Raw genomic sequence first — 12629 nt, forward strand, 5'->3', positions numbered from 1 at the left:
ACCCGAGACCTGAGGGAAGCCGTCTGCCCGTGAGTCCTCTCCCGCTTGTCTGTCAGCTTGTTTGAAGCATGCTGGGTTTTCTGCCCAGCTGGCTAAGGGGAGTCCCTGGATATGCAAGGGTGTGGGTTTTGGCAGACTTCAGGGAAGACATGCCAGATGAGCCTGGGAGACTCCAGCTTAATCTGGATTCAGGAGATATCTCTTTGGGCCAGCTAGTAATTGTAGGATAAGCCTAATGAGTCTTCAGAGGATGAAGAGAGTAACGTGCCAAGGTAGCAATCGATGTCCTCATTCGAGAGGATGAAGCTGGTGCTCAGAGAAGGGGGGAACTTGGCCACAGCAAGGAGGTGTGCACCCAGACAGAACCCCCAGATCCGGCCATTGGAGCTCAGGGAGGCCACTGGTGTGGCTTGTCCCTGTGGCAGGGGCCGAGGCACGCAGCCCACCCTGATTCCTGCGGGGGCCTGACTTGGGAAGTGCCATCTGGTAGCTTTGAGACTCACCAAACCAAATTGCACTGGAGAGAGGAAGGACACCTTCCTTCATCCACCCCCCACCCCCGCCGGATTCCCACATACCCTGACCCCTTTCTCTCGATTTCGGAGCCGTTTCCAGAGTCCCGCTCATATGACCTCATTCGAAGTGCACTGTGGACGAGCTGCCATCCGCAGCTGCTACCACAGCAGCCAAGGGCTTTAGCTCCCGAGTACCTCCCTTCCTTTGGAACTTGGGGGCCCTCTACTCCCCACTTGCACACCACAGACCTTTGCTGAGGATTGTGGGAACCCTCACTCAGTTTGCAGCACGTTGTAGCCATCCCTGTCCTCCCTTGAAACTCAGCTTGTGAGCTCCTTTGGAGCAGCGTGGCCCACCTGGCTGCAACGGAAGAGACACAGCTGACAGTGAAACAACAGCTTCGATCTGACAGCCGGAAAGCTCTGTCAAAAGGGACCTCCCTCTTCACACCGTAGAGGCTGTAGGAGCCGCCAGGCTTTCGGAACCAGTGCTGGGGCCAAAATGACTCCACAGCTGTTTTCCTTCCTGGGGAGGGTTCTGGCTCGAGTGGGGATGGCTCAAGTCTCCTGAGCTTCTGAAATCCCACTGTGTGCAGATTCACGGTACACAGAGAGGAGAAGGTGGAGTCCTGCCCTGGAGGTGGTCACAGCTCACGGATGAGCCAGGCAGGCAGGCAGGCAGGGCATGAGAACACCTGAGCTGCCTTCATGAGTGAATGGTGTGGGGGCAGAGGAAGAGAAGCCGGTCTGCTCCCTCGTGTGGTACCCAGGGCAGGTTGTCCCCAGAGGAAACCCTTACGACAGTGAGGACTATCACTGCTGTTTCCCAAGGGGTTCCGTCGGTGCGTGTCTTGCCCGGAGCGGTCAGGCCGTCTCTCGAGTACACTGGCCATGGGCATTGCCTCTCCTTGGAACTTCCCATGTGTTTCTCTTTTTTATGGAACAGTGATTTTCTAGAGGGGTTCTGGGCCACAAGGATGTGGGGTCATTTTCTAGCCTTCTGTCATGAAGAACGCTTTCCTGGGCGTTGGGGTGGTTTGTTGTTCCAGCTGCCTTTCTTGGCTTCTTTTGGGAGCTGGTGCAACAAGACGAGCTCAGCCTCTGCCTTCTGGCTGAGATGTCACCCTTCAAGCAGCAATGCCTGCCTGGAGATAATGATGGCAGTTGCCAAAAGGGCTTCGTTTGGCACATGGTATCTTGAAAGGACGCTGTACGTCCTTTCAGATATCAACGGCTAGTTCAAATGACAGAAAAATGCGAACTCTCCAATGGAGTCTTACAGTAGGTGGAGAGTCCGAAAAACACTCCTTCAGTCATTTCACTGAGAGTCATTGATTGGGGACACCAAGAATATAGGAAGGAATGCACAAAGAAAAGATGAAATTGTGTTCAGGATCGGGGGAAGGGATGAACAGGGCGTGCTTGCCTTGAATCCAGGCTTTGTTGGGGGAGGGGGTGGGGCATAAAGATCAAAGGGGTCTGAAACTACAAAGTGGTGATGGTAACACAGTATCACCAGAGTTACACAACAGTGTTCCCAAATTGCAACAATGATGAAAAGGTTTCCTAATCCCAACTTAACCAACAAAAATCCAGGAAACCATACAAAAAAGAAAACATCACCAGAAAGGTGGAAACAAACCAAATGCAAAGCAGTTCAGGGGAAAGGAACTCCATGTCCCCTGGGGGCAGACCGAGTTGCCGGCGTCCACGGTGAGCAGACAGGGATGGAGGCTGCAGAGCCGACCGCTCCCCTGGATGTGGTGTTTCCGGCAAGGGCTCTGGGTCTCTGTCCAGAGCGGGGGCTCGTTCTCCCTGCAGGGGTGGGTGAGTCATCGTGGGCATCTGGGTGTTGCGCGGGAGCCAGGGCAGGCTCTCCCTGACGAGGCGGTGACTCCTCCTCTGCCTCGGGTTCTCCTGCCAGAGCCCGAGCAGGTACAGGTGCACGTGGAGGTGGAGGTTCTCGCTGAGGGGGTGGGACATCAGTGCCTGGGACTGGGGGTCCTGCAGGCACGGAGATCCGATCTGCCCGGTGTGCTGGCCAGTACCCAGCTGGCCTGGTGTCTCTGCGAGGGCAAGTCTCGGTTCTCCATCTGCCCTCGGTGGATCCCTGGGTCCTGCACCTGGAGCCACCACCTGTGTAGGGACAGGTCTGGGAAGTGGAGCCTGGTTCCAGTTGGAGGCCAGTGCTAGAGCTGGGGGAGAAGCAAAGTTTGCCCACAGGCCAGCCTTGGCATGTGCGTATCCCGGGACAGAAAGCTTCCAAGAGGTTCCCAAAGAATACCCAGCGTCGGATGTCTTTTGGGACTGAAGTGTGCAAGATGGGGGGCCGGTTGGGGGGGGGTGAGGCCAGCGCTTGCTGCAGGCCCAGCAGCAGCTTTCGGGTCTCGTCCCTGTGTAGCTCAGCACCCCCTCCCCACACACTCCCGTGCACCAGCCCCAGCGTCCTCACCTCTGTGCTCTGGCGTGCTGGGCTCCAGGTCCTCCTGCTGCCTCAGAGGCCGGGGTTCTCGGGACTCTGGGTCGGAGCCGGGTGTGCTGAGCTCCGTGGCAGCCTCAGACTGGGCCGCCGGGTGTATCCTGGGCGGTGTCTCGGCAGCAGGTCTTCCCCGCCTCCGCTTCTCCCCCGGTGGGGCTGATGCCTCCGTGGGCACGCTCACCTGGAGCCTGCACTGGGCCTCACGGGCGGGGGGGTGGTGCTCCGACCCCTCCCTCCGGGAGGTGGATGGGGTGTCCCCGTCCTCGGCCTCATCACGTGGGAAGCTCTGCAACGACAGTGACCGTCAGCCAGCCGTGCTGGGAGTTTTCCGAGCTGGGCCTGGGCAGTGGAGCCGCTGCTTCTGCCTGCTCGAACTTCTCTTCCCAGAAGGGTCAGAGACGTGTGTCTGCTCAGATCCCCACCCGGGAGGAAAGAGACCCACCTGAGGGTGTGAGGTCAGCCTGGGCGGCCGCCGCTGCCCGCACTCTCCCCATCCCGCCCAGCCTGCTCTCCCCTGGGGTGTGGACACAACTTGTCCGCAGGCTTCTGACCCCACATCCGCCTGGGCTTCCTTGAGGGAGACACACCCCGAGAAACCCGCATCCACACACACAGGCAAAGGACCCGGTGTTTCCGGGTGGCATGGGAGAGGTGGCCTGGCCCGGCCTGGGGCTCCCCGTGTTACCTTTCTGTTTCTCCGGGCAAAGGGCCAGAGGCCTCTCGGGGGTGCCCTGAGCCAACGTCGACAGGGTGCCCGCGCACACTGCCTGTGAGCACTCCTGAGGCCCCAGCCTCTGGGCAGGGGCAAACAGCAGAACATCTTGGCAGCAAGTGATCTGGCTGGGGGCTCCTCTCCGCTCTGGAGGCCTGGATAGCCGGGTTGCGGGTTCTGTTGGGTTCTGTTGCCGGCAGGTGACATCATCTCCTGGGGTTCGTGCTGAGGTCCCTTCCCCAAAACTTCCCAAGGGAATCTCTGGGTTTCTGACTGCTCGACCACCCCCCTTAGGCCATGCGCAGGCACAGTGACACCCACACAGCCCAGCCCACAGCCCTGGGGAGGCCTGGGTGCAGCCAGGGCCTTTAGCTCCGAGGACCCCGCTGCTCTCAGACCAGGCTCCTTCTTCTCATAAGTGGTGTGGCCCTGGACAAGCATATGCCCCTCAGGGTTTCCCCAGTCTCTCCATCTGCAGAGTGGTGGTCATTCTCCCATCTGCTTCCTAGGTCTGTCGGCCTACGAGCAGCTCCATGCCTTTCCACCTGGGGCCGATATCACGTGGAGCTTGTGCGCTGAGACTTCAGAAAGAAAGATTCCATCCAGGGCTGACACAGCACAGAATGGGGCAGAACGAGGCCTGGATGCGCCGTGGTACCCAGGAAAAGGCACTCCCCCTCCTGACTGTTTTGAGACCCCGCATCCAAGTTGGAGGACCGAAAGGAAGACTCGAAGGTCTCCCTCTCTTATAGAAAAGAGTAGCCAACTTTCTGGTCCTCTGTTTCCATTGAGATTCTGTTCAAGTGTCCCAGCTCGGCTTCTGCGGGTGGCTGAGCTTCTAATGGCTCCCTGCGTTCTTGTCTTTTCCTCTCCAAACCTTCCGTCCTTTTCCCCCTTCTGGGGTGGATGGGCGCTGTCATTGCTTCTACCTTCGAGACAGATTGAGGAAAAGTCTGGACCATCGACTCCTTTCCTCTCTTTGGTTCCGTGTCTCTCTCTGGCTGTGTCCCTCTCTTTTCCTTTCTCAATTCCGCCTGTGTCTTCCTCTTTCTCTCTCGTGTGTGGATGGATGGATGCTAGGGATGCACATGGATATGATTAGATGAGGGTTATGTTTTAGGGATAGGTTAGAGGGAGAGAAAGGCTTTAGGTCGGAGTTGGTCATGGGGGAAGGGTCAAGGGTGGTGGTGGTGTTTCTTGGAATCTGAGTGCTGTGCATTCTTCGTCTCTTTCCATATGAACCCCTTCTCAGATACACCACTTGCAAGGAGTCTCTCATGTTCCGTTTCCTATCTTTCGCATTTGTGAATGCTTAGCTTCTCTGTTGTGAAGAGGTTCCATTGGATGGAAACCCATTGGTGTACTTCGTTTACCTCTTTCCCTTACTTGAAGAGACCCATTTCGACCTCCGCCCAGCAAATGGCAAGGAGACTCTGATGTTAAGGAGCCTTTGACCTACGCTTCTTTCTAGCTATCTCATGACATCAGTCTTTAGGGTGAGGTTTTCCCCCTATATTGAGGTGGTATGAGATCAAAACCAATAGCGTTCTTCAGATGTAGCTGTCTGGTTTTCCCATGGACATTGATTGAAGAGGCTTTCTTGTTCCCATTTGGATATTCTCCCCTTCTGTGTCAGAGATGAGTTGACCATGGATGCTGGGGTTTGTTTCTGGACCCTCAACTTTATTCCATCGATCCGGATCTGTGTGTGTTGTTGTATTCCCAATAGCATACTGCCCTGCTGCTGCTGCTGCGGCTAAGTCACTTCAGTCGTGTCTGACTCTGCGTGACCCCATGGCCTGCAGCCTACCAGGCTCCTCCGTCCAGGACATTTTCCAGGCAAGAGTACTGGAGTGGGTCGCCATTGCCTTCTCCGATACTCTCCTGAGGATCCTAGTTTGGTCGTCTAATTGCCTTTCACACAACCTTGGATGTCCGTATCGGGGCTTTTTCGTCGGATTGTGTTGACAATTTAGGCTCTTTTCTGTTTCCGTACCCCTTTTGCAATTCTTTGTTCGGTGCGAAAATGCATTGGCATTTTGGGAGGAATAGCATCGAAGCTGTGGATTGCCTTGTGGGGCTGTGACATCATTTTCCCAATAGGAATTCTTTCCAGCCCTGAGCACAGCCTCTCTTTCCAGTGATTGGTGTGGGCTTGATCTTCCTTCTTCCATCTCTCGCCGTTTTGTGAGAACAGGTCCATCCTTCCCTTCTGGGGTAGATGGACTCGTGGGTATCACTTCAGTGAATGGCATTGTCAGTGGGGGTGATAATTCCCTTCTCATTGGAAGACTTTGCTGTGAGTATTAGAAATGCAAGTGACTTCTCTTCCCCTTCCTCCCTGTCCATCTCTCAGAGCCACCGGGAAACAGAGGCCTCATCCACGGTCACACAGGCCTGAGGGGGTGCAACTAGACTGTTGTTTCTTCAGGCCCTCAGTGCTGGACATCATCCGGGATACTCTGTGTGTGTCTTCCTCAGTCTGGTGTCCCTTCAGACCTTTCCCTAGTTTTCACAGGCTTGTTGTGTTGGTGTTCTTTGTCTGTTTGGAGACACATCCTTGATAAGCTTTGTGTTTCCACTCATTCGTCTCGCGATGTATGACCTGTCTTTTGCTTTTGTCATGAGGTCTTTCCCACAGTAGATATCTTTGATTTTGCAAAGTCCACTGTATTCTCTGGGTTTTTTTGTGTGTGTGTGTGGACTGCCTTTTAGTTTTGTGTGTGAAGACTCAAAGCACGTGTCCGGTTTCTGCTCGTTGTTCTTCTAGATTTGTGACAAGTTTTCATGGAAAGTTTGTCTAGGGATAACTGGAAGTGAACTCGGTGTAAGGTGTCAAGTCTCCATCTCCATTCATGTCATCCCCTGCAGTTTCCAATTCCCTGTTCCTGAGTGGCTTTGGAGACCTTGTGGGAAGTTTGGTTGCATTGGAGTTTGCATTTCCACCTTGATTCGATTCACACTGTTCTGCCCTCAGGGACACAGTCAAGGGGGAGTGAGGAGCAGCCTGCACTTCCAGCAGTGACCGCACGGTGGGGCGAGTGCTGCTCTCCCCTCTGGGAGCCCCAGGCCCCAGGCATCCCAGTGAGGAGCCAGCTCTGTGCTCAGCTGAAAGGAGTTAGTCTCTCAGGAGCCTCTGAGCCCTTGCCTTTGGATCACCCAGGGTGGGCATTTACTGGGACAGAAAAAATTGCCCTGAATTCCATGGACAGAAGAGCCTGGCTGTGTAGAGTTCGTGGGTTGCCATGAATCAGACACAACTGAGGACACAAAAATTCAATAGATTAAAACACTTTTTGGGGGTGGGGGGGAGTGAAAGGGGGTGATGTGGGTTTTTTTGTCTTATATAATAGCCAAGGGAAATCTAGTTTAAACCTAAATTCACATAGATGGGAAAGGGATAGCTCTCCGTCACCCTATTAAAAAAAAAAAAAACTACTCAACTTTTCTGAAAGTTTATTTAGTAGCTTCCTTGAGCAGTTCATTGTGAAGCATTTTCTTTTTTTTTCTGTGACATTGGCCTCATTAAAAAGCACGGTTTGCCTTTACTGGATAATTTTGTTCATTGGTTTCTTAGGGAACGTTGGTAATATTTGAGTTTCCTGGGGAGTATGGTCACATGACCTGGCCCTGGCCAATCGGTGCGTTCCACCTCCCTGGCCACTGTGATTGGCTCCGGGCTGGGGCAGTGCCCAATCGGGGCCCAGGGCCGGGCCTCACGTTGGAAGCCAGGGGAAGACGAGCTGTCGTCCTGCTGGGGTAGGGGCAGGGCTGGGGCCGGGGGAGGTCAGGCTGCAGCAGTGGGAGGGGCGTGAGGTCCGCCTGCGGCAGTTGGTGACCTTCCTGCTCCCCTCAGGGCAGAGCCGCCGGCCTGAGAATGAGGGCGCTGCTGAGCCCAGGGGCTGGGATGGCCCGTTGCTGCTGTGGTCCCAGAGCTCCACCCGAGACCTGAGGGAAGCCGTCTGCCCGTGAGTCCTCTCCCGCTTGTCTGTCAGCTTGTTTGAAGCATGCTGGGTTTTCTGCCCAGCTGGCTAAGGGGAGTCCCTGGATATGCAAGGGTGTGGGTTTTGGCAGACTTCAGGGAAGACATGCCAGATGAGCCTGGGAGACTCCAGCTTAATCTGGATTCAGGAGATATCTCTTTGGGCCAGCTAGTAATTGTAGGATAAGCCTAATGAGTCTTCAGAGGATGAAGAGAGTAACGTGCCAAGGTAGCAATCGATGTCCTCATTCGAGAGGATGAAGCTGGTGCTCAGAGAAGGGGGGAACTTGGCCACAGCAAGGAGGTGTGCACCCAGACAGAACCCCCAGATCCGGCCATTGGAGCTCAGGGAGGCCACTGGTGTGGCTTGTCCCTGTGGCAGGGGCCGAGGCACGCAGCCCACCCTGATTCCTGCGGGGGCCTGACTTGGGAAGTGCCATCTGGTAGCTTTGAGACTCACCAAACCAAATTGCACTGGAGAGAGGAAGGACACCTTCCTTCATCCACCCCCCACCCCCGCCGGATTCCCACATACCCTGACCCCTTTCTCTCGATTTCGGAGCCATTTCCAGAGTCCCGCTCATATGACCTCATTCGAAGTGCACTGTGGACGAGCTGCCATCCGCAGCTGCTACCACAGCAGCCAAGGGCTTTAGCTCCCGACTACCTCCCTTCCTTTGGAACTTGGGGGCCCTCTACTCCCCACTTGCACACCACAGACCTTTGCTGAGGATTGTGGGAACCCTCACTCAGTTTGCAGCACGTTGTAGCCATCCCTGTCCTCCCTTGAAACTCAGCTTGTGAGCTCCTTTGGAGCAGCGTGGCCCACCTGGCTGCAACGGAAGAGACACAGCTGACAGTGAAACAACAGCTTCGATCTGACAGCCGGAAAGCTCTGTCAAAAGGGACCTCCCTCTTCACACCGTAGAGGCTGTAGGAGCCGCCAGGCTTTCGGAACCAGTGCTGGGGCCAAAATGACTCCACAGCTGTTTTCCTTCCTGGGGAGGGTTCTGGCTCGAGTGGGGATGGCTCAAGTCTCCTGAGCTTCTGAAATCCCACTGTGTGCAGATTCACGGTACACAGAGAGGAGAAGGTGGAGTCCTGCCCTGGAGGTGGTCACAGCTCACGGATGAGCCAGGCAGGCAGGCAGGCAGGGCATGAGAACACCTGAGCTGCCTTCATGAGTGAATGGTGTGGGGGCAGAGGAAGAGAAGCCGGTCTGCTCCCTCGTGTGGTACCCAGGGCAGGTTGTCCCCAGAGGAAACCCTTACGACAGTGAGGACTATCACTGCTGTTTCCCAAGGGGTTCCGTCGGTGCGTGTCTTGCCCGGAGCGGTCAGGCCGTCTCTCGAGTACACTGGCCATGGGCATTGCCTCTCCTTGGAACTTCCCATGTGTTTCTCTTTTTTATGGAACAGTGATTTTCTAGAGGGGTTCTGGGCCACAAGGATGTGGGGTCATTTTCTAGCCTTCTGTCATGAAGAACGCTTTCCTGGGCGTTGGGGTGGTTTGTTGTTCCAGCTGCCTTTCTTGGCTTCTTTTGGGAGCTGGTGCAACAAGACGAGCTCAGCCTCTGCCTTCTGGCTGAGATGTCACCCTTCAAGCAGCAATGCCTGCCTGGAGATAATGATGGCAGTTGCCAAAAGGGCTTCGTTTGGCACATGGTATCTTGAAAGGACGCTGTACGTCCTTTCAGATATCAACGGCTAGTTCAAATGACAGAAAAATGCGAACTCTCCAATGGAGTCTTACAGTAGGTGGAGAGTCCCAAAAACACTCCTTCAGTCATTTCACTGAGAGTCATTGATTGGGGACACCAAGAATATAGGAAGGAATGCACAAAGAAAAGATGAAATTGTGTTCAGGATCGGGGGAAGGGATGAACAGGGCGTGCTTGCCTTGAATCCAGGCTTTGTTGGGGGAGGGGGTGGGGCATAAAGATCAAAGGGGTCTGAAACTACAAAGTGGTGATGGTAACACAGTATCACCAGAGTTACACAACAGTGTTCCCAAATTGCAACAATGATGAAAAGGTTTCCTAATCCCAACTTAACCAACAAAAATCCAGGAAACCATACAAAAAAGAAAACATCACCAGAAAGGTGGAAACAAACCAAATGCAAAGCAGTTCAGGGGAAAGGAACTCCATGTCCCCTGGGGGCAGACCGAGTTGCCGGCGTCCACGGTGAGCAGACAGGGATGGAGGCTGCAGAGCCGACCGCTCCCCTGGACGTGGTGTTTCCGGCAAGGGCTCTGGGTCTCTGTCCAGAGCGGGGGCTCGTTCTCCCTGCAGGGGTGGGTGAGTCATCGTGGGCATCTGGGTGTTGCGCGGGAGCCAGGGCAGGCTCTCCCTGCCGAGGCGGTGACTCCTCCTCTGCCTCGGGTTCTCCTGCCAGAGCCCGAGCAGGTAGAGGTGCACGTGGAGGTGGAGGTTCTCGCTGAGGGGGTGGGACATCAGTGCCTGGGACTGGGGGTCCTGCAGGCACGGAGATCCGATCTGCCCGGTGTGCTGGCCAGTACCCAGCTGGCCTGGTGTCTCTGCGAGGGCAAGTCTCCGTTCTCCATCTGCCCTCGGTGGATCCCTGGGTCCTGCACCTGGAGCCACCACCTGTGTAGGGACAGGTCTGGGAAGTGGAGCCTGGTTCCAGTTGGAGGCCAGTGCTAGAGCTGGGGGAGAAGCAAAGTTTGCCCACAGGCCAGCCTTGGCATGTGCGTATCCCGGGACAGAAAGCTTCCAAGAGGTTCCCAAAGAATACCAAGCGTCGGATGTCTTTTGGGACTGAAGTGTGCAAGATGGGGGGCCGGTTGTGGGGGGGTGAGGCCAGCGCTTGCTGCAGGCCCAGCAGCAGCTTTCGGGTCTCGTCCCTGTGTAGCTCAGCACCCCCTCCCCACACACTCCCGTGCACCAGCCCCAGCGTCCTCACCTCTGTGCTCTGGCGTGCTGGGCTCCAGGTCCTCCTGCTGCCTCAGAGGCCGGGGTTCTCGGGACTCTGGGTCGGAGCCGGGTGTGCTGAGCTCCGTGGCAGTCTCAGACTGGGCCGCCGGGTGTATCCTGGGCGGTGTCTCGGCAGCAGGTCTTCCCCGCCTCCGCTTCTCCCCCGGTGGGGCTGATGCCTCCGTGGGCACGCTCACCTGGAGCCTGCACTGGGCCTCACGGGCGGGGGGGTGGTGCTCCGACCCCTCCCTCCGGGAGGTGGATGGGGTGTCCCCGTCCTCGGCCTCATCACGTGGGAAGCTCTGCAACGACAGTGACCGTCAGCCAGCCGTGCTGGGAGTTTTCCGAGCTGGGCCTGGGCAGTGGAGCCGCTGCTTCTGCCTGCTCGAACTTCTCTTCCCAGAAGGGTCAGAGATGTGTGTCTGCTCAGATCCCCACCCGGGAGGAAAGAGACCCACCTGAGGGTGTGAGGTCAGCCTGGGCGGCCGCCGCTGCCCGCACTCTCCCCATCCCGCCCAGCCTGCTCTCCCCTGGGGTGTGGACACAACTTGTCCGCAGGCTTCTGACCCCACATCCGCCTGGGCTTCCTTGAGGGAGACACACCCCGAGAAACCCGCATCCACACACACAGGCAAAGGACCCGGTGTTTCCGGGTGGCATGGGAGAGGTGGCCTGGTCCGGCCTGGTGCTCCCCGTGTTACCTTTCTGTTTCTCCGGGCAAAGGGCCAGAGGCCTCTCGGGGGTGCCCTGAGCCAACGTCGACAGGGTGCCCGCGCACACTGCCTGTGAGCACTCCTGAGGCCCCAGCCTCTGGGCAGGGGCAAACAGCAGAACATCTTGGCAGCAAGTGATCTGGCTGGGGGCTCCTCTCCGCTCTGGAGGCCTGGATAGCCGGGTTGCGGGTTGTGTTGGGTTCTGTTGCCGGCAGGTGACATCATCTCCTGGGGTTCGTGCTGAGGTCCCTTCCCCAAAACTTCCCAAGGGAATCTCTGGGTTTCTGACTGCTCGACCACCCCCCTTAGGCCATGCGCAGGCACAGTGACACCCACACAGCCCAGCCCACAGCCCTGGGGAGGCCTGGGTGCAGCCAGGGCCTTTAGCTCCGAGGATCCCGCTGCTCTCAGACCAGGCTCCTTCTTCTCATAAGTGGTGTGGCCCTGGACAAGCATATGCCCCTCAGGGTTTCCCCAGTCTCTCCATCTGCAGAGTGGTGGTCATTCTCCCATCTGCTTCCTAGGTCTGTCGGCCTACGAGCAGCTCCATGCCTTTCCACCTGGGGCCGATATCACGTGGAGCTTGTGCGCTGAGACTTCAGAAAGAAAGATTCCATCCAGGGCTGACACAGCACAGAATGGGGCAGAACGAGGCCTGGATGCGCCGTGGTACCCAGGAAAAGGCACTCCCCCTCCTGACTGTTTTGAGACCCCGCATCCAAGTTGGAGGACCGAAAGGAAGACTCGAAGGTCTCCCTCTCTTATAGAAAAGAGTAGCCAACTTTCTGGTCCTCTGTTTCCATTGAGATTCTGTTCAAGTGTCCCAGCTCGGCTTCTGCGGGTGGCTGAGCTTCTAATGGCTCCCTGCGTTCTTGTCTTTTCCTCTCCAAACCTTCCGTCCTTTTCCCCCTTCTGGGGTGGATGGGCGCTGTCATTGCTTCTACCTTCGAGACAGATTGAGGAAAAGTCTGGACCATCGACTCCTTTCCTCTCTTTGGTTCCGTGTCTCTCTCTGGCTGTGTCCCTCTCTTTTCCTTTCTCAGTTCCGCCTGTGTCTTCCTCTTTCTCTCTCGTGTGTGGATGGATGGATGCTAGGGATGCACATGGATATGATTAGATGAGGGTTATGTTTTAGGGATAGGTTAGAGGGAGAGAAAGGCTTTAGGTCGGAGTTGGTCATGGGGGAAGGGTCAAGGGTGGTGGTGGTGTTTCTTGGAATCTGAGTGCTGTGCATTCTTCGTCTCTTTCCATATGAACCCCTTCTCAGATACACCACTTGCAAGGAGTCTCTCA

The 12629-nt window shown here is 56.3% G+C and overlaps 1 protein-coding gene across 1 annotated transcript; it reads right to left on the reverse strand.

Moving 5' to 3' along the window:
* Positions 1–2146: 2146 nt before the first annotated feature.
* LOC145527720 (uncharacterized) lies at positions 2147–5652 on the reverse strand. Its single transcript, XM_081545784.1, has 3 exons — positions 3680–5652; positions 2968–3280; positions 2147–2651 (listed from the first exon to the last, which is right to left on the reverse strand). The coding sequence occupies exons 1-3, from the start codon at positions 4145–4147 to the stop codon at positions 2173–2175; spliced, it is 1260 nt and encodes a 419-aa protein (XP_081401910.1). The 5' UTR covers positions 4148–5652; the 3' UTR covers positions 2147–2172.
* Positions 5653–12629: the final 6977 nt, after the last annotated feature.

The sequence above is a fragment of the Giraffa tippelskirchi genome, chromosome 11 (genome assembly GCF_054371585.1).
Source record: "Giraffa tippelskirchi isolate mGirTip1 chromosome 11, T2T-mGirTip1v1.2.pri, whole genome shotgun sequence".
Lineage (NCBI taxonomy): Eukaryota > Metazoa > Chordata > Mammalia > Artiodactyla > Giraffidae > Giraffa > Giraffa tippelskirchi.